Source organism: Crassostrea angulata, chromosome 6 (genome assembly GCF_025612915.1).
Source record: "Crassostrea angulata isolate pt1a10 chromosome 6, ASM2561291v2, whole genome shotgun sequence".
Classification (NCBI taxonomy): Eukaryota; Metazoa; Mollusca; class Bivalvia; order Ostreida; family Ostreidae; genus Magallana; species Magallana angulata.
This window is the reverse complement of record NC_069116.1, coordinates 56320014-56344145: the sequence shown is the minus strand read 5'-3', so window position 1 is coordinate 56344145 and position 24132 is coordinate 56320014. Positions and strand designations below refer to the sequence as shown.

At 35.0% G+C, this 24132-nt stretch overlaps 2 protein-coding genes across 8 annotated transcripts in view; one reads left to right on the top strand and one right to left on the bottom strand.

Annotated features, from left to right (window-relative positions):
• Window positions 1–290: 290 nt before the first annotated feature.
• Window positions 291–6788, bottom strand: LOC128186750 (repressor of RNA polymerase III transcription MAF1 homolog). Of its 4 annotated transcripts, none has more exons than XM_052856628.1 (7): window positions 6244–6788; window positions 5673–5810; window positions 4362–4527; window positions 3697–3821; window positions 3284–3403; window positions 2138–2224; window positions 291–1551 (listed from the first exon to the last, which is right to left on the bottom strand). In XM_052856628.1, the coding sequence occupies exons 1-7, from the start codon at window positions 6324–6326 to the stop codon at window positions 1533–1535; spliced, it is 738 nt and encodes a 245-aa protein (XP_052712588.1). In that variant the 5' UTR covers window positions 6327–6788; the 3' UTR covers window positions 291–1532. The 4 variants fall into 4 exon arrangements, with proteins under 4 accessions (XP_052712588.1, XP_052712589.1, XP_052712590.1 ...); XM_052856629.1 differs by having other exon boundaries at window positions 2106–2224; window positions 6244–6787; XM_052856630.1 differs by having other exon boundaries at window positions 2110–2224; window positions 6244–6787.
• Window positions 6789–11703: 4915 nt separating this feature from the next.
• The window catches only part of LOC128187031 (ranBP-type and C3HC4-type zinc finger-containing protein 1-like), a 26070-nt gene continuing 13641 nt past the window's right edge, over window positions 11704–24132 (top strand). For 3 of the 4 annotated variants that reach the window (XR_008244023.1, XR_008244022.1, XM_052857099.1), the window contains exons 1-8: window positions 11704–12279; window positions 12354–12579; window positions 14590–15334; window positions 15802–15895; window positions 16279–16477; window positions 16861–16908; window positions 17263–17501; window positions 17802–17975. Coding sequence is in view for 2 of the 4 variants with exons in the window: in XM_052857099.1 (XP_052713059.1) it covers window positions 12004–12279; window positions 12354–12579; window positions 14590–15334; window positions 15802–15895; window positions 16279–16477; window positions 16861–16908; window positions 17263–17501; window positions 17802–17975 (2001 nt within the window). In the remaining 2 variants the exon portion in view is untranslated. Of the gene's footprint in view, window positions 12280–12353; window positions 12580–14589; window positions 15335–15801; window positions 15896–16278; window positions 16478–16860; window positions 16909–17262; window positions 17502–17801; window positions 17976–22637; window positions 23652–24132 lie in introns of those variants that run through there. The other variant, XM_052857100.1, reaches the window with a different exon arrangement.

The following is a 24132-nucleotide window of genomic DNA, read 5'->3' as shown; positions in this document are numbered from 1 at the left end:
TCAGACCAGTTTGAATACCAGTACCAGATAGCTCAGTTGGTATAGATACATTTGGTGCTGTTACCAATCCTTGGAACTGACAGTTTCACTCCTGCCAAGGGAAAGAGCCTGAAGTGGTCTTCCAGGACGAAAATTATTCAAGGGGAATAACTGTGACAGCAGCACCAGATAGCTTACTGGTCGAGCCCCTGACTAGAGATTCAGGGGGCCTGAGTTTTAATCCCTATCTGGTCTGTCATTATTTCTCCCATTTCATTATGTATTTACAGAAATAATTGGTCCAACTCTGATTTAAAATAAAAACAATTTTATTGATTGATGGTGAGTGGTTCTGATACATGTATGTGTACATCATTTAAGCCTATGAATACAGGGCTCATTGAGTAGTTCTAACAAAGAAAAAGGGAAATTACAAAGAAAACTCTCAACAAGTAGCAATACCGTATAAAACAGAGCTCTATATATGCACGTACAATTCATTTTGCAGAAAGCCCTTGTCTCTTTATATCCTGTTTCCGTATCAAATTGATTGCTGTTTCTTAACAGAACATCACAAAATTGTGTGGAGAAAACAATGCTCTTTTGTCATGTCCATATCACGACACTTGTATTCAGGCCTCATTCGTCTGTGTCCCATTTAATTCACTTTCTTCTGCAGAAATAATCTTGCTTTGTACACTTTGTCTTCTTCCACAGAAATCCTATTACTGTGTTGTCATCACAAGTCAGTAACCACTGCAAGATACAGAATCTACCCGGAGACCCCTGAGAGATTTCTCCAAAAAGAAATCAAACTTAGGCATTAAAGGCATACAAGTCAACTGTTTCTAATCTCATTGCTAGAGAAACACGCCACATACAGAACAAAACATGCTGCTTTTTTCATCCCTTGGCAAGATCACTTAATATCTTTTCCATCACTTATGTTTCAATTCTTCTTGCTTTTTCCACTGAATTCTGAAGTGGGTACATTTTCCCTCACACATTTTAGGGCTACTGTTATATACCGGGTACATCAATTTAACTACATGTATATCTAGTGGATTTCTGTCTTAAACAGAACATATGTACACAATGAAAATAGTCAACAACAACAACTAATCTAAACAAAGCAAAAAAGGATAAGAATAGAAAAAATAGATTTCAGTAAAAAAAGCTAAACTCTACAAAAATGTTTCAAATTTAAACATAACAACAAATAGTCTCCAACTTGCACAAGTATTTTTTTAGACTAAAAATCATATGTACATTATGTACACATTTTTAGAGCAACAGAAAGACAAGGAAATAGACATGAGTTAAGAAAGATGACATAAAAACAAATGTGAATATTTTTATGAATTTGTCCTAAAACAGATAAAAATAACAAGTTTACATTAAAACACCCCGTTTGTGGCCCAGGAAACATCAGTAAAACTAGTTCTACACAGACACTGGACAGGTAAAAATCTAACAAACACTTTTCGAATGTTCCCCTGCACAATGAGAATTGAGGATAGACAACTCTCCGATGTTCGATGGTTTTAAACATGTCATTCCATAAAGAGATCACTGCAAAGAAAGAATTATTTAATATTAAAAGGAAAAAATAATACTTTTTTACTCAAAAATGTTTTGAAATTCATTTTTTTTTTAACCATCAATGTCTTTCTGAAATTAGGACTGTTCTAATAGTAATCAGCATTATCAATGACAAAAATATTGTTAAAGCAGTAAAATTGCAGTTCGAATCATATCATGTGGTTGGCCTAAACAAAACTTTAATTCACATATCATATTTCATAAATATAACAAGACATACAATTCAATAGCTTAAGATACATGTACATGTTTTCAAATCACAAATGACAGTTATAAAATAGGTTATACGAGGGCTGGGTGGTCGTGGATATTATTAGAAGAAGAGCTCCATACAAAAATATGGATATCTTTTAAAATTTATAGCTAATATATATGGATTTTTTCCTTTACTAAATCACAGTTGATGGCTAAAAATATCCTGTATACAATTCTAAGATAGATCCAATTGATAATCAGTTGACCACCCAGCCTCCTTAAAGAAATAGATGAGACAAAACAAGACCACTCCTAACACAGACACATACAGACAGACAGACCACCAGCAGTAGGCACTCACTCCTGGGAGAACTCCATGGTGTCAGAGTAATCAAACAGCTCACTGTCCTGGCCGATCCCGGAGTCGCTATTATAGGGGGCAGAGACACTACAATCAAACAACAAACAGGCCCGGTCAGCAATGGGTGCCCAGTCCCCACCCCCAGGACCCACCAGACACAAAGGAGGGATCAGAGGATCACTGGTGGGATTGGGGGGACAAGATATTGTATATTTCCCACTTTAAGTTTGTTTTCATGTTCGTGATAGGAAAATTTTTCTCAATAACATATCTAATCTAAAACCAATGTCTCTTGAAAAATTATATTAAAGAACACGTTTTTATACAACTTTAATCATATTACCGGATTATATAATTTCCAATGTGTGTAAATAGACTTGTACAAGAAATCATTAGCATCCCATTTATTTGGTGATAAGAGTATTTAAAATGTCTGATATAAAAAATGCATTTATAAAGTAAAATAATAAATTGATTGGATCTGACACTGTGGTCTGTATGCAGAGAGAGGGACAAACAGACAAAGCTATGGTGTAGCTTAGCTGCTTCAGGAATCCAACTGCTAACTCAATCAAACCACACAAGACCAGCAGTCCTAACCAAGACACAGTCAAACTGCCAACTTGTGAGAAATGTTGATGATGGATAAACATGAACAGAGTTTGTTATACCTTATGAGCATGCATCTTGTAGAAGGCAAATTAATTTTGAGCCAAAACATATCTGATCACTTGATCAAATGTAAGTGCTGTGACATCATTTGATTAACATATAAGTACATTCTGGTACATTGATGATGTGTGTCATCATCATGTTAACATATGCCCCTAGGTGAAATATGAAATCAGCACTGGGGGTGACTGATATTTACATCTTTATCAACATTACCTCATGATGGTATAACAAACACTGACTAAATATGCAGGTAACAAGAGGTTTGCTGACTCCACAGATCAAACTTTCCATCTATGAGATGAACTATCACTAGGCATCAGCCCAAGAGATCTGCCTGGGGACCCAACAAAACCTACAGTATGCTGCCCTCTTATTTAGTCTGAACCGATGGTGCACATCAAGGATTACATTTATCACTACATCAACACATAAAACCCCATCTCCCTGAACTACAGGTAGATTCTCAAATACCTGTACGCTCTGCAGGTGAAGAAAACAATTCTCTTGAGTTTTTTGTTGTACATGAAGTAGTTAAATGACCAAATGCTGCCTTCTTCCCCAAAGGGGTCCGAGATCAGGTCTGGGTTATAACTGTACAAAAACAACAGTTCATATTATCAAGGCATGAAAGTGCAACCAAATTAATATTCAGGAACAACAATATACTAATACAGGTACATTGTATGAGCAATTGTGTCTCTCTGGAAGATAAGACTTCAACTCTTTAATTATGTATGTTAATCTAAACTCAGAATTACCGGTACTTCTATTTTAATTGGTTTAAAATTATCATGAAAACATTCCATTGATCTATCCAACATGAGAGGTTACTACAAAACACCTGGTTAACTATTGTTGATAATGATACACCTGTGAACACTTACCTGTAGATTTCACAGTCCTGGAGATTGATTTCCTCATCAATTGCTGCCCACAAAGTCTGTTTGAGCCCTGAGAACAACTCCCCGGCCGCGGCATCCAGCTGTGTATCCACCGTGTTCACCACCCACTGCAGCAAACAAACCGCAAAGTTCAAAATAAACCACAAAGTTCAAAACAATCCACAAATTTAAACTCTCAATTGATTAGCTGTTTAAGAGAACCAAGATCTAAATTAAGGTGGTATGGGACACTTCCATGTTGTGGCGTATTGTTTATCGAAATAAACAATAAAACCAAGTGTGATTTAAAATACGGTATATATACGGTAGGTATTTTCTTTCCTGAGATTGTCACCTATCAGCGTAGCGCAGTGGGTTAGAGGGTTTACTATGAATCTCTAAGTCATGAGTTCGCATCCCGTTAGGGGGGTTTTGCAATTTTTACCCCTCCAAATATTTTTTGGTTAAATATTCTAAAATTTGAAAATTCTAAACTGGTAAAAGTATTTCAATTATAATGCACTTTAATCCACATTAATATCGACAGATGTCCCATACCACCTTAAAATGTCTTGGTATTAGAAACATAGTTTTGTATAGATTTACAACTTCAAACATTCAACACAGGACCAGAACTTGACAAAAGCACAAGTTTTCCCCCCACTTACATCAATGCTTGGCTCTCTGCTGAATTCCTCACTTTTGGCATTACTGAAGTCGTAGTCTGGATTGAAGGAGGCGTTCAGTGTAGAAATCAGGTAGAAGAGTGTTTTGGTTGGAATCGTGTCACACAGATAGCCCTCGCTCTCCACCGACCCAAAACTCTTGCTGTATCTACAAAACACAACCATTATACATAATGCTTTCATTCCCCACTGACTCCATTGGCCCAAACTTTTACTGTTTGGTCTACAAAACACAACTATTATACATGAAATGCCCTTGCTCTCCATCGAGCCAAAGCTTTAACTGATGGTCTACAAAACACAACCATTATATTTAATGCTTTTGTTCTCCACTGACCCAAAACTCTGTTTGTATGATCTATAAAACACAGCAATTATACATAATGAAGTGAAAATGACAGATAGAAAAAGATAAACTAAACTGTATTCAGATTTAAAGGTTTTTCATTGCTAGAGGTGTAACAATACAGCGATATATCGATCATTTTGACCGTGAGGGTCCATGATACACATATCGTACCATCACATGTGTATCGTGATATATTGTATGAGTTAATTTTCATTGACTTTCCAAAATACTTAGCATGCAGTCTACATAACATGAAGACATTAAGAAATTTCAATTAAAGTTAGAAATAATTTGTTTTTATTTTGTTCTAATCAATTGAATTTATATCTCTACACTTTGATGATTGATTTGTAAATATTTGACATTTTCTTCATGATACTATTTCTTATAGAAGAAGGCAACATAGATACCAGTTTATTTATAGTTGACAACTATATAGTGATACATGATGTATCGCATTAATATATCGTGATACGTATCGTATTGTGAGGTAGCTGGTGATACCCAAGCCTATTCATTGCTGTACAAAAGTGATGAAATTGCTTGAATTCATTCTAAGAGGATGACTTCAAACCCTGCTTTAAATGATGGTTAGTACATGTATAACACATCCTACATAATGTAAACGTGCATAGATTAAGCTTCTACACCCTTTACTGGATAGCTGCCAAATACATACTGCTCTCCATTAGTGCAAATGTTTACAGGGTATTTTCTTTTTCAGGGACACAAGTAATTGGTTGTCTAGGAAAGCACAATGTGTTTTTCACTTATTAAATGAAAAAAAATCACTCACTTCAAATTGGCAAAATATTGACAATATTCAAAATAATTCTAAACATGCCCCTTCGAATAAGTAATTCACTTCTTATTTCTGCCAAGAAGCACTTATCATAAGTACAAATTGAAACTCTGCTTAAATCACACAGAAAGATTTGTCGTACTTGGAGGGGCTGTGGGACAGCACGGTTTGTGGGGGGGACAGGGCCTGGAGGTCCAGCGGTCCAACCCCACCCTCCTGACTGATCAGCTTGAACAGCTTCTTGTCATTCCCGGCCATCTTACATGAGTAGCTTTCAATCCTGAAATAATAATTTCAAATTTAATTCAAAGGTTTCATGCAAAGCTTTCAGAACACGAAACAGTCAAATCATTTGAAATCACAGCCAATATAATGTGGTTGTATGAAATAATAAACTTTTGTATTCTTCAGCACTTTGGAAATTGACCTTTAATATGACTTTGCTTGTCACAGTTGGTCTATGAAGACTCAGAACAATGACGGAGCTTGTCTTATTCATTTTTCATACTTCTTTTTACATTTGATTTTTATTTTATCAAGATTAAGATTTTTTAACTGTTACTAATAACTTGAACATTTGACAAGCCAATATTGTTTTTGTTTTCCAAATCTACAATAGCTGTGATTACTTATTATGACACAATTTCAATTGAGCAAGGACTTCCCATACATTACATAGCAAGCAACAAAAGTTATTTTAACTGATGTCATACCTGCCCTCAATCCTGGAGGTTTCTAGCTGCATGTTTAGAGCAGAGTTAATCTGCTCAAATCGAGAATTCTCTAATAACTTCATATTTGATTGTCAAGAATAAATCAAAACCTGTAAACTTAAAAGTTAAAATAATGAACAATGAAAAGTGAAAAACTCAATTTAGTACACACTAGACACAATACTACTCGGAAGTCTTAAGTTCTTCAAAAAACTTTTGGGGTGCGAAAAGAAAAGCATCTTCTTCGAATTGTCTTTGCTTGATAAGTACGATGAGAAATTTTCAACTCGGATTACGTCAAAATCACAGAACTCTAGATCCTCCATGATTGTAAACAAATTTGAAACAAAAATCGCTATTCGTTGCTCAGTGAATAAACAATGGCTTCGGTTTCTCTCTTTTGTTGAAATAAAATCCCCGAAATCACTAATGGAACCTTGTATTCAATGTCATCTGCAATTTTCTTCAGTTTTGAACGCCTTTTTCGTCACCTTCCTATAACTATTTGTAAACTTGACCTATAAATAATTTTTCCCACAATGCATTTCGCAATCTTTTATAGTCAGTTTCAACAAAACAAGAATTCCACAAGCGTTGTGCTTTGTTGAAAATCTGATTAGACATGTTTGTTGATAACACCTGCTGATACATGTACATGTATGAACATCTCAAAAACAAATGCTTTTAATTGTTCGTGAGACATACCACAGATGATTAAACTGATTAGCAAGCCTCGAGGGCATTAAGGTTCTACGGTGACCACAATGTGATTGTGCGTATAAAATGTATGTCAGTGGGGCTAACATAAAAAGAAATTTAGCTTAGAAATTTTAACAAGATTTTTTGATCATTGAGGCCTAGTTTTTCTTTGAAGATTTTGTTTATTTGTGTTTTTATGTAAATTCAAAAAGATATGTTTGATCAGTTAATAATGAGACGAAACATTTTATACTGTACTACTATATTTTCAGGGGCTTGATATTATAAAAATGAGGTATTAACCCCTCTACCGGATTAGCAAAAATCGACCTATAAATATAAGGGTGCATAGGCGTCGGAACCGGGGGGGGGGGTGCTTAGACCCTTCCCCCACCTTTTGCGGTTAGACCTAAACCATCAGGCACATAGCATCAGGGAGGGCCCAGACCCCCCCCCCCCCCACACACACACACTTTTTCTCGCAGCAAACACATTTTTTCTTAAATTTACACATAAAAAATTGAAGATAGAGTGTACGGAATTGAAATGAAAAAAAGGAAATATTAAGAGTGATATTGAAAATTGCAGTTAGAGGTATACTTACCCCCCCCCCCCCTCCCCCAACGGATTAGGAATTTCATGATTTTGGAAATAAGCCTTTTTTTTTTGCTTGTGTAGATTTCTAATGATTAGTCTAGCCCCCCCCCCCCCCTTCAATTTTCTTTCGACGCCACTGGGGTAATTGCGACAGAAGTCACAATGCATAAGATATATGCATGGTGAATTTGCACAACTGACATAAATTAGAAACATATTTCAATATAGCATATTGTATGGTCATTTTAGTAATCCCAGTATGTTTTATTATATTAAGGGCTTATGATTTGGTATACTCCACACACTTTCGATATTCATCTGATATGAGCCAAAAAGCGTAAATTATAGATAAAAACCATTCACTAATTTTAATATCAACATTGTAAACTAAGTGAGTTAAATTCATTGTTTTGATTAATTCGTGATAAAAAATTATTCAAACGTCCTTGGCCAAACAGTAAAACATCGGTTTAGTTTATATAAGCCATGCGTGATCATTATTAATTTTTATTATACTAAAAAAAAATCTATATAAAATTCGCAATTTTTTTGAACGAATTGTATTTATGTGTTTTCGAGATATATTAAATAGCCTCTTGAATTCGATCTGTATGAATAAATGTGGAAAATAAGACTGGTTAATTTGTAGAGGTTAGGTTATCCAAACTTAATATGTTTCTAAGTTTACGCCGAGCTACATTTTAAAAGATCTTATGATCCTAGGATGTTCCTAAATTAATTCATATCTTAGGAACACACCTAGGTCAGGTCACACCTTAAGAAAGTTTCGTGAACATGCCTGATGGTCTCTGCACAGAACGTATGGCGTGACCAAACCTGGGTCAAGGACAACTCTGTAGCCTGACCTTGACATTATAGAAATATAATAAATTTCGTTCACTTTGCCTAACTTTTCCTCATGATTAAAACCAGAAAACCAAATACAATTGTCTTCAATATCTGTTGGTTAAATTGCTCGATCTTGCACATGTTGCTTTCGTCAAGCTTGTCAAGAAATAAAAAAGAAACAAACTATAGTTTGCGCTTATTTTATTTCCTAACATTGAAGAGTTCCAACAGTGACGTCGCTTCGATTTGGACAATCTGTTCCTCAAAAAAGTTTCCTGGTATGACGAGGTGACACAGGACTCCGCTGCAAAGATTTTAAAGTTATGAAAGCTCGAGGTGAGTGCGAATATCCAAAGTTAATGCCTGGACAATATTAACTCCGGAATGCCAAGGGACTTTCCCAATGACTCATTTAATCCGAATTATCTTTATTGATAAAAGAAAAAATGTGACAATAAAGTTGTATAGTTGATATGATACCATTTACGTAAAGGAAAGAACCAATTCTTTCATGTATGGATGGAACATAATCTCGGTAGAAATTAGACCAAGTTTGATGTAGCTGAAGGCTTCAGTTCAAACATCATCTTTGCCAGGATTAGGAAGATACTTCATCAGAGACATAAATAACATTTTATTTATGTCTCTGACTTTATGTATAAAGTATGATGCATGACTTATTTGGAAGTTTGATGTTAATCTGTGCATTAGTTGTGTAAGGGGATCGGAAAAATAATGACTGACCAGACCAGAATTTAAACCCGGGTGCCAGTGATTGAAGCAGTCTGAACATCACTTCCCCCTCCCACTTGTATATAAGTATTGGTAACCTTGTTGTGACCAGGCTACGCTCAGTCCTTAGGACATCTGTAAATATATAGAACATTCTATCAAATGATCTCCATACTCACAGTTCAGCATCCCAGGTTTATTCCCCTAGCAGGAGGTTCAGGGTTGACATGACACCAAAATGTTACAAGATGTGAGAAATTAAAACAGCCCAGACCTGGATTGGAGCCCAGGCCCCCTAAATTTCAAGTCAGGTGCTCTACCAACTGTCAACTGAGCAATCTGCTCCAGCCATCAAATCGGTCTGGCCATCACACATGTTTTTAGTGCAGCTAAAAATTAAATTGTCAGTGCATCATCATACAAAAAGACATCATTGTACAATGTTAACATGTTGATACTAGTACATTGTATTGTCACTGAATGTACTGAACACTGCTAATAACTCACTCAATTCGACTTAGTTTCAAAAAGTTCTTGAAATATTAATTAGCCTTTTGTCGCATATCTAAGGCAATAGATGCAGATTTAGGGGCTATATTTAGTAATAGGTGTAATACACCTTTTGGTTGAAACATTGTAAGCTTAGATGTTGAATGACGGATCGGGAGACGGAGAGGATTGCAAAATGATTTAAAGCAAAAATTTTACCTGCTGTGACAGTTTGAAATCAATCCAAGATGGCGCAAATGGTTACCTTGTGTATTATTAGGTAAAGGGTATTTATTTTTATTATGAGAAAAATTTATACCCTCGGGTGCTTGTGGTGAAATGATCAGATTCAAACCTCCCTCTTTGGTGTGACTTGGGTTCTGATGTTTTGCTGTGTTAAGCTCCATTTAAATAAATGGGCATACCCGGATGCTAGTATGCAGGTCTGCTACATGTAATGTTCTGCTAAGTTAGCCCGACTAGCATTTGTCCTCCACTCACCTCTATGTAGGAGAATCCGAGATGAATATAACAAACTCATCAGGTCCCAATACATGTGTGTCTTAGAACTAACGGTACGGAGAGATACATGTACATACAGCACTATTGGAGATTACACTTCATAAGAATTTGTAACTTTTATTTTGGATTTATTTATACCATCTGTACCATGATTTGGGTGGTGATAAGCCACGCCATAAAATGCCAGGGACATTATCACATATTGTATTTAATGACCCTAGTAAGAATAAGTACCAACAATATTGCACTCAAGTGTCCCTGAACCAATGAATTCACAAATTTAAAGCAGAAAACCTGTTTATGATATTGATTTTTCTATTTTGTTTTATTTCACAACCTTTAGACTCATACTTCAGTGTGGACAAGGCATTCACTGATATATGTAGAAGATTTTTAAATAGACAACATATTATTGGGGTTTAATATATAAATAGTGCCTGATTGGAAGGGTAACAGTAGAAATTGACACCCCAAGGAGACAATGGTTTTCGAGGGGTGTCAATTTCAACTGTTATCCCCCCCCCCCCCCCAAACAGGCACTATTTATTTTATTATACTGAATGTCTTAATTTTAGAGAATTTTTTACTGCTTTTATATAGAAATAACGTGAATTCTACGGCGAACCGTACGCGCATAGTTTACGCACATGTAACAATTCGTTGTGTTACCCGTTGCTAAGTGTGTTGCTAAAGCTGAGGGTAATAGAACGGATTATTAACTGCGTCTAAACTAATCAGATTTCAGTATTTAAAATGAAAGTATAATAATATATATTGCACTGTAACAATTTTGCATTTGGCAAGGTATTTCAATGTTTGGGTGAAATGACTTGAAGATCCTAATGCTGTCAGGTTTGATGAGGAATGCAAAAAAAATTATTAATAAATGTAATAGAAAAATTTGTAAAATTGTCGATCTTTCATTTAAAATCCACGAAAACAGAATTTAAACCTTCAGTATAATTTAAAAAATGAAGATGAAGAGGCTTCATTGCTCATTTTGTCTACAGAAGAACTCAGATTTTATTTCTTCAAAAAATTCTTCTAAATCTTCCTTTTTCTCTTGAAAGGAAGAGCAATTGATATAGCTTTGGATCAAATAACGCAACTCTGTTGATTGGTGGTAGAATAAATTTTATTGTTTCAGAAGAACTTTGATATCAAAAATATATTAAAGGCAGTCATGTGATCTTTTAATGGAAAATAGACATTGTACCAGTATTTCCTCAGATGTTTGCAAACACTGTTGATATTATTATTTAAGTGTAATTTTCTATCACCCCATTCTCAAGAATTAAAAATAAAAATTGTATTTTTGAAATGCCCTTTTGAAAAATATGGTACCGTGGTAATTGCATGTTTGTTGATTTGCTTAAGATGTACACTATATCGGAGCAACCAATCATATACCCTTATAAAATATTTTAGCATTTTTGCAGGATAAAAGACAAGAGAATAATGTCAGATAAAAATGTAAGGGGGAAGTCTTTCTCGAGTTTTTCTTAAGAACTTTGAAAGGGTGTACATGTACTAAATGTTAAACCTGTCTCCTACTGGTACCAAGTACATGTACTCTGGAGTAGCCATAAATAAATGATGAGTAATGGTTTAAGTTATGAAACCTGTTTTATGTTGGTTTGATTTAAATCAAATTGCCAATATTTGCACTTAGAGTCTACAAGGAAGTTAAATTACAAATTGTTGTACACTATTAAATCCCTCTGCTTTCAGGTGTATCATAGTAATAATGGTATTTATAATGACAAGACGCAAAATAAAATTCCGAGCTGGAATACCTTCACACTGTGACTTTGATGTAAATTTAGTATATTAAGGGATTACTCTGTTATTGTGTTGTACTAGACTATTTGTATGTCTCAGTTCATACCTGATTCTCAATCCCTGGGTCTCTCGGCCCCGGAACAGGTGAGAGTGAATGGGAAGGAGATACTGTGTGTTACTACTTGTGAGATTTATATCCCCTTGCCTGATGTTGACCGCATGAGTCAGGGTACCCTGGAGAGGGCCCGGAGGGCTCAGCGACTGCTCCACCCCCACAGTGGGCTCTGTGACCTATACCTATTGTGTTCACCTTTATCTGCCAAGAGGAGATCTGTGGCTATGGATTGCGATGACTCTCAATACTCGGTATAATTTAGTGCTTGATTTGGTTTTAAATGTCTGTCAGATGGAAAGGTCATGAAATTGGTTTTATTTTTCAGATTAAGCTGTCTCTCATCTTGAACAACATCATCAAGGATACACTGCGTGTGTTTCAGAAGGGGGACTCCTGGTTTGAGTTTTGGAGTCTGCTCGGGGATAAGAAACACAATAGTACAGTCAAGCTCTGTCGTGAGGATGACAGGTGGAAGGAGTTCTCCACACAGTTAACGAAAGTCATCAACGACCTCAGAGAGTGCATCAAAACCCAGAACATTCCAAATCAAGGTGTGTTATCATGCGTGTATGTATATGCGAACTTCATTAAAGCCAGAGCAGATCTCTATTTCAAATTTCAAAGGTGTATGAATTGTTGAGTTTTAAATTACCTGACTAATGTTAGGCACGTAAAAGTACATTTAATGAAATTCACCCTATCTTTTTTTTCTTTTTTTAAATACTGGTAAGTTGTATGATATAATTCATACATGTGCAAGTATACATTTATCATTTTCAATTTATCACAGATTGCCCACAGTTTTTTAAGAGCAGAAATTTTTCAAAAATGATTCTATTTCAAGAAAAGAATTTTAATATTAAGATAACTTCAAATTTTATTGATTTATTTAGTTTTTGAATCTTTCTTAATTAAGTTCCCTTTTTTTTTTACCAAATTATTTATAATAAATGAAGTAAATAAAAATAGAAATAAAATGGTTGATTTATAAATGTTTAAGTATCAAAAGAAGAAATGAGAACCCAGACCATTTAATAATTAAAAGGATACATGTATTTTGATAAATTAATAGCAAAAAATAGCTTTAAAGTCAAATACACATTGTGCAGATATTTATTTCAAATTAAATATTTTAGATTTAAGAATACATTGAATGTGGAAGTGTCAATATTTTTCAGGATAAAAAGTTTAAAATTGTTCAAGGAGTACTTGAATATAATTGCCTAGTTTTGAGATCCGTAGTATATATATGTTTGTTCAGGAAACATTAATACACCAACTCTTGGACTCCAGGGCAACAAAAAATACTATTGGGAAATGATATCGGATGTTAATCCTAGTTTTGACAAACCAAAACCTGATGCAACTCATTAATTAGACATACATGTACATGTATTTTCTAATTTACATTTTTTCCCAGTTGTAATTGCCTTCAGTGGATTGCTAGAACATTTTAAAAATTTGGTATAAAAATGTGTTATTTGTAGTCTTGGGATTTTGTACCAATTGAAAAGTTTTGGGGTCCTGATTTCAACTGTCAGTTTTTCCATTCTAAAATGATAAACACACATGGAAAGTTAGCAGATCAAAAATAAGGGATATGTCAACTTAGAATATTCAACAATTCTTTTGAAGAGATGGTACTTGAATGTGAATTTATGACTCAAATTTTCATTTTCTTAATTTATTTAATTAATCATATCACATAGAAGTGATGTTAATATTGCATGTGTTCGACAATGTTGGACTATTGAATTAACAGTCATGTTTTGGGCTTCTCTTATCAAACTGATTAAGTGACTGTCAAGTGCAGTTGTTGACTGAGAAATTTCTCCAAACAAAAATAATTGAATTGATCATTGAACTACTCTGAACATGGAAAAAAAAAATTTCCAGTATTCTTTATACCGGTATATACACTCACTGGTCAATTTCCTTCCAATCTTAACCCAGGATCATCCTTACCATGCTCCTATTTCATTGTGGCTTGAATATAATTATACATCTGGTCAGAAGGAGAGGGAGGTATAGTGTTCTACCCTTGTGTGTCTGTCTGTCCATTCCTCTGTAAAATGACAACTTTTGTTTATTTTTAGCCTAAATTTTCAAATTATCATCAAAGATTTCTCACTTACTTATTCATTGCAGATGCATGAAATTTTAATACAAAATGTACACTGTTTATTTTTGTACCAATGGGACGTCAACTTCCTGTTTTTTATTTATTTTTAGTTTAAATTTTCAAACAAATTTTCGTCAAAAATTTCTCACCAAGTATTCATCCCAGATGCTTGAATTTTAACACACTCTTTGATGAGGAAGGCAATATGACTGGAGTCATTTTCATACCCCTGATATAAGTGAATACTCTTATCAAATATTCACCACACCCCTTCCTCTGTGTGTTAGTTTAGATTAAATTATTTTATGCTCTACCCTATAGTTTCAGGCTTTTGAAAATTTAGTTTCTAAATTCTCAAATACTAAGTATTACTATGGTAAATACATCTATTAAAGTATGCAACCTGACAACTTGTCTTGGTTTTATTTTTTTGTTTCAGTGTTTGAGCTTGCTGCATTTCAGTCAAAGAAATCTAATTGCCCTCAAAAGGCAGAAGAGCATAAGTCAGAACCAGGGGTTGCTCAGAAGAGGATAGATAGAATCTCCGACAGTGATTTAGACAAGAAACAAAAGGAGAACAAAAATCTCCTTCGAACACAGTCTCTTCTAGAGAACTCCAAAAATCATCATCAAGAGTCAGAGACTGAAACTGGGGAAGGGATCGGTCTTTCTGATGATGTGAATGAAGATACAAGGGAAAGTTGTGATTCTCCATTCAATGCAGAAAGGCAGACAGAACCTCACGTGTTTGAACCACCATTTTCTCCTGCTAATTTTCAATTGATTGACACAAATTCAAATTTTTTTGGCAAACACCACGTGCAACCAAATGTAACTGAGTTACAAAGTGAGGATTTTCAAAAGACAATAAGACTTAAGAACAACACCGAAACTGCCAGATTTCTGTGTAAACATGTGCCTTCTCCTAAGTCTATTTATAAGGAGTCAGAAAACGAGGAGAGTTTGGTAGAGGAAGATTTCTCAGGTTCTGATTCTGATTATGAAGATATGATGGAACAAGAGAAAGCCATGCAAAGACTAGTAGAGCTGCTGCAGGCAGCCATCAATTCAAATGACAAAGAGGCTGCAGCAAAGCATGCTGGGAGTTTAGCAGTTACTGCTGCAAAAGTGACCATTACTCTGGATCCTGGTAGCCTAAAAAATATCAAAGACACAGAATTTAGGTAAATACAGAACTAAGGAATCCTATAGAGAAAAAGAAGATAAATGTTATTATCTATTAATGTTGTCAACTTGAAACAAAGGTCCTCTCTTGACAAACATGGTATGCTGAAATTGCATTCTTGAACTGTATATAGTTTTTTTCAACATTTGTAAAACACTTAAGATGTGTTGATGAGTTAAGATGAGTTGAACCATGAAATCAAGTGTTCATTGAACTTATATAATTGATAAAACATTTTTAGCAGTAGGACAATTGTCATTGAATTTTTGTATCCTTAATGAAAAATGTTTAAAATCAATGAAAATTGATGCTTAATCTAACTGCAGTTCTGGCATATGGAAATTGATGATGATAAATTGAGATTTTTTGGTTATTATTTCTACACAGAGCAATGTAATGGAGTAACTGAAGGGATCATGACCCTTAATTTTACAGTATATACTATATTGGCCATTGTTTTTGCAGCATCAAGGTGTATGTAGAGGATAGAGAAGCCTCGGGGGGCTGCATCACCCTCAATGTCAAACCCTCTGAGACGGTCAAGGATCTCAAACTCAGGGTGGGTAATCTTCTCTCACGTCTAGACATGCATTTAACAACCAAATAACCTGGAGTGTCTCCATTTCAATTGACTAAAGTGTATGATACAACTGTTTCACTGTATTAAGGGATATTTCTACCCATGTTATTTTTCTCATGCATTTACAGTTTTGTGTAAATTAAGTTAGGACTTTCTTTGAATCATCCCTGAATATAGATTCATCCTTTAGCAATGAATGCGAAAAAAAAAAATAATCAGAACAAACAAAAGTAATTTGGCATACAGTTATTCTTAGCTGGCTGAAATAATTTATTGTCCTTTTAAACATTTACTACAATTTGAATGATTTTCGGTTAAATAATTATTTGTTTTATGTACAAAATCTCTCTCTCTGTTAATAGATGTGCTTGAAGCACAGTTTTCCAGTGGAGGTACAGAAATGGATCATTGGAAAGCGTATCCCACCGGACAGTGAGACCCTCCAGAAAGCCCGAGTGACCCCTGGTCAGGCAGTCTATCTGTACCTCATCTCACCCAAATCTGTGGGCCTGACCAAGGAGAAATTCATGGAGGACAGGCTCAAAATGCTTCATAACCAGTGTAAGTAATGGTTCCTCTGGAATTGAATGACCTTCATCATAGCCAGAGTAAGTCCTGATTTCTCTGGTATTTCATGACCTGCAGACAATAATACAAGGGATTTACACTAACTTCAGCTCGTTGCCTACCCTTTAATCTCAAGTGACAGAGAGCTGTAAAAACATGTGATTGTATGTCTTGTGTTCTATGTCAAAAAGGGAATTCATGTACCTCATCAAGATAACTTTGTAGATCTAAAAATTATTGTTCTTTTTCCTTTTTTATATAAAATCACCTGTGGGAAAATTTCCAGGAAAAGGAGTAATATCCATGTTTGTACAACCATGAGTAAGGAGTAATATCCATGTTTGTACAACGATGATTAATTTTATCAATTGTTGCAGATCCAGTCGTTCAGAAACAAGGTCCTTCCAATTTTGCCGAGAGTGGACGTAAGAATTTTGATTTGTGTTCATCAAAAAATTCACAATTTTTTATCACTGTGCTCAACTACCATTGATGGTCAGAAAGTGGTACCCATGTTTTAGTATACTCTAGTTTATCAAATCATGATACCTAAAAGGAATTAAAAGTAAGTGTATATGAAGGTACTGAATATGATAATATGTTTTGAGTACTAAAGCTAATATCAAGGAAATAAGATATTAGATAGACTTGTTCTCCTGTAAGAAATATTTTCACTTGTACAGATATTAATGATTTTTCATTTGTACCAGTATATATGAACATATTTTTGATCTTGAACAGCTGTGTATATGGACTTGTTTTTTTTATACCTTGAACAGCCTACATTCCAATGGGTACCCCGGTCACCCCTAAGACTCCACTCAGCACACAGCCCCCCTCCAGACAGAGGTCAGAGCCTTACAGCGGTAGTTCCACAGGGGGAGGGGGAATTACCCCTAAGGTGCGTCCAACAGTGGTAACCCAGCCGTCCCTGGAGGAGTTTGAAGTAATCCCTGCTAATCCTGTGTTCAAGGACCCCTCTCAACCTAAAAATAACAAGCAGACCACAAGTATTCAGGTAGTTCGATAACCAGCATATTAATTGAGAGTACATGTTAAAGGGTTCAACCTATGTGTATAATATAGTATTTCATAAGTCATAAATAAAATGTAACATTATGAAAAAAATGTTTAAGCAATGGATATTTTGTTGAAACATTATTGTCAAAAGTATAAATAGTTCTGTTTCATGGGTACCGGTATTTGTTAAATTTCTTTTATCATAATTTGATAAAATTGATTTTTTCTTATTTTATTTTAATTTCCATGCAATAAGCTGAACTGTACTATACAATACTTACATGTCATTCTTCACTAGACTGGCTGGGTGTGTCCCGCTTGCACCTACATAAACCAGCCAACTCGACCGGGATGTGAGATCTGTGCCACGAACAGACCGCTCAACTACCAAGTGCCTGATGGGTACAAAATGACCCGGGAAGAGGAGGAGAGGATCCGAAGGGAGCGGGAGCAAGAGGAGCAGACTCAAAGGGTAGGTACAACATATAGTGTAACCCATACAAAGGGTAGATACAACATATAGTGTAACCCATACAAAGGGTAGGTACAACATATAGTGTAACCCATACAAAGGGTAGGTACAACATATAGTGTACCCCATACAAAACAGAGTCCGAGTCTATGTACACTACAGGTAAAACACAGAGAGTGTTACCTAGAAAATACAGACTTGGTACAATAAAGAGTTTATGACCCAGATAATATAGATTGACTCAAAGGGAAGGTACACTATAACAGACATTGTAACCTATATAATATAGACTCAGTACAACACAGTGTGTAACCTACATAATACAGACTAAGTACAACACAGAGTGTAACCTACATAATACAGACTAAGTACAACACACAGTGTAATCTTAAAGTAGATGATATAGACTCAGTACAACACACAGTGTAACCTAGATGATATAGACTCGGTACAACACACAGTGTAACCTAGATGATATAGACTCGGTAAAAAAGACATTGTAACCTTAAGACTTAGATAATAAAGACTCAGTAAAACTCACAGTGTAACCTAGATGATATAGACTCAGTACAACACACAGTGTAACCTAGATGATATAGACTCAGCACAACACACAGTGTAACCTAGATGATATAGACTCAGCACAACACACAGTGTAACCTAGATGATATAAACTCAGCTCAACACACAGTGTAACCTAGATGATATAGACTCAGCACAACACACAGTGTAACCTAGATGATATAGACTCAGCACAACACACAGTGTAATCTAGATGATATAGACTCAGCACAACACACAGTGTAACCTAGATGATATAGACTCAGCACAACACACAGTGTAACCTAGATGATATAGACTCAGCACAACACACATTGTAACATATTGTTGCAGACTCAGTACATCCCATTGTGCACTTTTTAGTTCACCTGAACCGAAGGTTCAAGTGAGCTTTTCTGATCACCCGTTGTCCGTCGTCCGTCCGTCTGTAAACTTTTCACATTTTTTACTTTTTCTCAAAAACCTCTAGGCCAAATTTAACCAAACTTGGTACAAAGCATTCTTATGAAAAGGGGATTCTAAATTATTAAAATAAAGGGTACAACCCTTTTTTAAAGGGGAGATAATTACGAAACAGTGATAATAGGGTGCATGTCTTTATAAATCTTCTTCTCAAGAACCACTGCACCAGAAATGCCAATATTTACACAAAAGCTTGTATATATAGTGAAGATTCTAAATTGTAAAAATCGTGACCCCCGGACCAAAACTGGGGCCGCAGGCGGGGTTCAAAATTTTACATGGAAATACATTGGAAAAATGTTTAAAATCTTCTTCTTAAGAACCACTGCACCAGAAATGCCAATATTTACACAAAAGCTTGTATTATAGTGAAGATTCTAAATTAAAAAATCGTGACTCCCGGACCAAAACTGGGGCCCCAGCCAGGGTTCAAAGTTTAACATTGAAATGCATTGGAAAAATGTTTAAAAATCTTCTTCTCAAGAACCACTGCACCAGAAATGCGAACATTTACACAAAAGCTCGTATTTAAGTGAAGATTCTAAATTATAAAAATCGTGACCCCCGGACCAAAACTGGGACCCCAGGCGGGGTTCAAAATTTAACATGGAAATACGTAGGAAAAATGTTTAAAAATCATCTTCTCAAGACCCACTGCCATAGAAATGCCAACATTTACACAAAAGCTTGTATATATAGTGAAGATTCTAAATTATAAAAATCGTGACTCCCGGACCAAAACTGGGGCCCCAGGCGGGGTTCAAAGTTTAACATAGAAATCGATAGGATAAATGTTTAAAAATCTTCATATCAAGAACCACTGCACCAGAAAAGCCAATATTCACACAAAAGCTTTTATATATAGTGAAAATTCTAAATTGTAAAAATTGTGGACCAAAACTGGGGCCCCAGGCGAGGTTCAAAGTTTAAAATCCATAAAAATCCATAGGATAAATGTTTAAAAATTTTCTTCTCAAGACCCACTCCACCAGAAATGCCAACATTTACACAAAAGCTTGTATATATAGTGAAGATTCTAAATTGTAAAAATCGTGACCCCAGGACCAAAACTGATCCCCCAAGGTGGTCCGGGCTACAACTTAAACCTAGAAATATGAAGGAAAATTGTTTAAAAATCTTCATATCAAGAACCACTGCACCAGAAATTCCAATATTTATACAAAAGCTTGTAGTGTATAATGAAGATTCAAAATTATAAAAATCATGACCCCGTACTAAATCTGGGGCTCCAGGTGGGGTTCAAAGATTAACATAGAAATAAATAGGATAAATGTTTTAAAATCTTCTTCTCAAGAACCACTGCACCAGAAATGCCAAAATTTATACATAAGCTTGTACGTATAGTGAAGATTCTAAATTGTTAAAATTGTGACCCCCGGGCAAAAACTGGGCCCCCAGGCAGGGTTCAAAGTTTAACATATGTAAGAAAATGTTTCAAAATCATCTTCTCAAGAACTACAATGCAACAGTTTGAGATATTACTATGCATGCATCCTTGGCAATTGTAGATTCTAAAGTGTTAAAATCATGACCCTCGGACTAACACTTGGGGCATCAAGAGGGTTTCAACGTTTAACATAGAAATACCGTATAACGGGTATTTTTTACGTGCTGCTAATTTTTACTTATTTTTACAAGTTATATAAATCCGTAAAAATTAAACGCGTAAATTTTCACAGAAGTAAAAAAACACCGCACTTAAATTTCTATATCGTACGTATGAGAGTAATGTTCATGACCTTCAGCTCAGTCCCTGACGGCTGTACATGTACATGTAGGTATATTTGGGCGTTTTTGGTCACGTGGTGATAACAGTTCAGATCTTTCATTCAGTCTTGAGTATTTTTTTAAAACTACGTATAAATCCACGTTAGTAGCTTTTTTGGTTGGGAGAGAAAGAAAAAGAGAGAAAAAAGATTTTTGAAATAGAGTTGTCTTTCTTTTTTTCCCGGTAAACCGAACTGAGACGAGCACTTGGTGTACATCAATGAAGATAACCAGATTAATGGGAATAAGTAAAGTGCATATCACATATGAAATAAAGGTAAATGTATAAAGTAAGGATGTCAACGAGTACCCGGTTAACCGGGTACTCGATCGAACGTCAGAGTATTGAATACTAAAATCGGTACTCGGTTACACGGATGTATATTTTTTAATATATCTAACTTTTTTTAATAATGCATTAAAACATCGGTTTTAAAACTTAAAACGTCCATTGCACTTGTACATACAGTTATTAGGATTTCCTACGCCTCTAAATATGCTAAATGACCGTTATTGCCTGTGGCAGTGTTTATATAGTAATTATCGTGACCAAGCACCTGTCCTGTTACCTAGCTTTTCTCACCTTTTGCTGTCTTTGACCCTTATTTTTTGGCTTTCGTTATTGATTTGTTTTCACTGAACATCGTCGATTATATAGTCTATTATATAAATTAGATAGCACACAGTAGAGAAATTGAACAGACCTAAACTTCAAAGGTCTGAAAATATTTTAAAAGAACTGAAGATTCAAAAAACGTAAAATGTCAGCTGTGCAAAGTAAACTTATTCTATACGGGGGGAACGACAAACATGTTAAATCACATTTGTCTTAAACATACGGAGGAATTTCTACAAAAGTGACCAAGTTTTTACAGTTATCAATGTACTTGTTCATATTTATTTACACTCTTACCGAGTACCCGGGTACTCGATCGGAAAAACGTCCAAGTAACCGAATACTAAAAATTGACCAATTTGACATTCCTAAACTATAAATATTAACTGTAACAAAGTCACTGTGAAATTTCCCCATTTTACCACAGATGATTTTAATTTTTACGGACATGTCCAATTCGTAAAAAAATAACGCGTAAAAATTCAAATCACCGTATTTTATGACAAATTCGTAAAAAATTACAGCAGTAAAAATTACCCGTTATACGGTATATAGGAAACATGTTAAAAATCTTCTTCTCAAGAACTACAGTGCAACAGTTTGTGAGATTACTTTGCAAGCATCATTGGCTATTGTAGATTCTAAATTGGTAAAATCGTGACCCCCCGGACTAATACTGAGGCCCCAAGTGGGGTTCAAAGTTTAACATAGAAATATATATGGAAAATGTTTAAAAATTTTCTTCTTGAGAACTACAATGCTACAGTTTGTGAGATTACAATGCAAGGATCCTCAAATAGTGTAGTTGTTAAAGCCAACCATAAACCCCGGACCAATACTGGGGCCCCAGAAAGGGGTTCAAAGTTTAAAATAGAAATAACATATGCTATGAAATAGAATGTTACAAGGAACTGTTGTTCAGGTGAGCGATGTGGCCCATGGGACTCTTGTTTATAGTATAGACTCAGTACAACACACAGTGTAACCTTGATAGTACAGATTCAGTACTTTATCTTAAAGATGAATTTAATGGTATTGACAGCTTGTAGGCAGCAATATCTCTGTAGAAGTGCACTATTTTTAGCATGAATTTATACAAAGTATATTCTATATACTACACAATTTTTGCTCCCAAAGAACCCTAGTATAGCCCTCGGACCTGTTTCACTGTGTCTATCTAAAGCAATTAGCAGATGTGTATCTTGTTCAGCATTTTCTCTTTGACACTTTTCCAGGCCAGCATGAACAGAGGTCAGGACAGGGGTCCAAGAGAAAATGCTGACCAGGAGTTTTATGGAGACTTACAAGATCAAGATCTGGCAGCCATTTTGGAATTGAAAGACAATTTGAACCGAGAAAACATGGCTCCCAGAGGTCGTTCCCCAACAGAGAACGACCTGCCATTACCCCATGGGGTACCCCATGACCTTCATCTTGGGATGGGTGATGTCCAGAGAGGGTCTCTAGACAACCTACACTTTCCTGTGGATGATAGACATATAGACTGGAATGAGAAGCATGATATATAACATTAATGTTAGCTGGTTTTTATAGGAGTGATTTGATATGACAGTAAATACACTGTACCACCTGCTTTAAGTTTGATTGTCGAGTTATAGAAAAATAATCAACAAAATCTTTGTTTGGAGGTTTGAAATACTATTAAATGGTGACCAAAAATAAATGTGCCCGGTGGATTCCTTATCAAAATTTGAATGCTAGCATTCTTTGAGTTAATTCAAGATTTATTTATATTTTGTGTTGCAATGAATTTCTAATGATACTTTTTCAGTAAAAATCTCTGTAATCATTTGACATTGATTTTTCACTAATTCATGCCATTGAACAAGAACATGCCATTTGTGAACAAGAAAAGTGCTATTGATATTACTTGATAGATTTCTTATGAGAAAAATGATACCTGAGATGTGTATAACAGTATTAGAGTTAGATGTCCCGGATGACACTGATTTAAAATGTATAGTTTTACAAGGTTGAATATTTTTTTGTTTGTGATAGGCATGCTTTGTTCTTTTTGAAATATGCAACCATAAAAATTCTTTAGTTTTTAACTTTATAAACATTTTTTGAACAGAACACATTTCTTCAATGTTGGTTGAGAATATGATTGTTTAAGATACTGTGCTGTTTTTTTGTGAATACACGTATTACTACAAAACTAATGAACTATAAATAAAAAAGCACTGCCATCTGCTGTAACAAAACAATTTTCTTATCTTTGCTATTTTTCTCTTTGTTGATTTATTGGTATTGTGTTGAAACAAAACAATGTTTCATTGGGCTTATAGGTGTCATTTAAATTAAATTCAGATTAACTTTAATGAAATTAGATTTCAGATTTAGAAGTCATTAGTCTGTCCCGAAGTTTTAATTGTATACACTTATTTTAAGCTGACTTCAAGTCTTTTCCAATCCAAAACTTTAAGATGTATTTCACACAAAAAAGAAGATAAAAGGTTAAAAAAACACATACCGGTAATTTACTATTGTTTTCTGGTTGACACACATTTTCAGCTATTACCTAAAAGTCTACATTTTGAATTCATCTTTTTAAAAAAAGATAATGCTAGGTAGAACAAACACTTAGCAACTTATACCTTCATGACAAAATGATAACCTGTCAATAGGATAATGAGTATACACGCACTGTGAAACCATTAATATCAATGGGCGCTCATTTTTCATAGATTTCAGGGCTATGTTTACACA

Bases quoted from the DNA above. Each gene is read 5' to 3' on its own strand.
- LOC128186750 (XM_052856628.1), bottom strand. From the start codon at position 6,326: ATGAAGTTATTAGAGAATTCTCGATTTGAGCAGATTAACTCTGCTCTA. The intron at 4,528-5,672 runs GTACGACAAATC...TGTGTTTTGTAG, and splicing joins CTGTCCCACAGCCCCTCCAA to ATACAGCAAGAGTTTTGGGT. The intron at 2,225-3,283 runs GTATTTGAGAAT...GTTTGATTGTAG, and splicing joins TTCACCTGCAGAGCGTACAG to TGTCTCTGCCCCCTATAATA.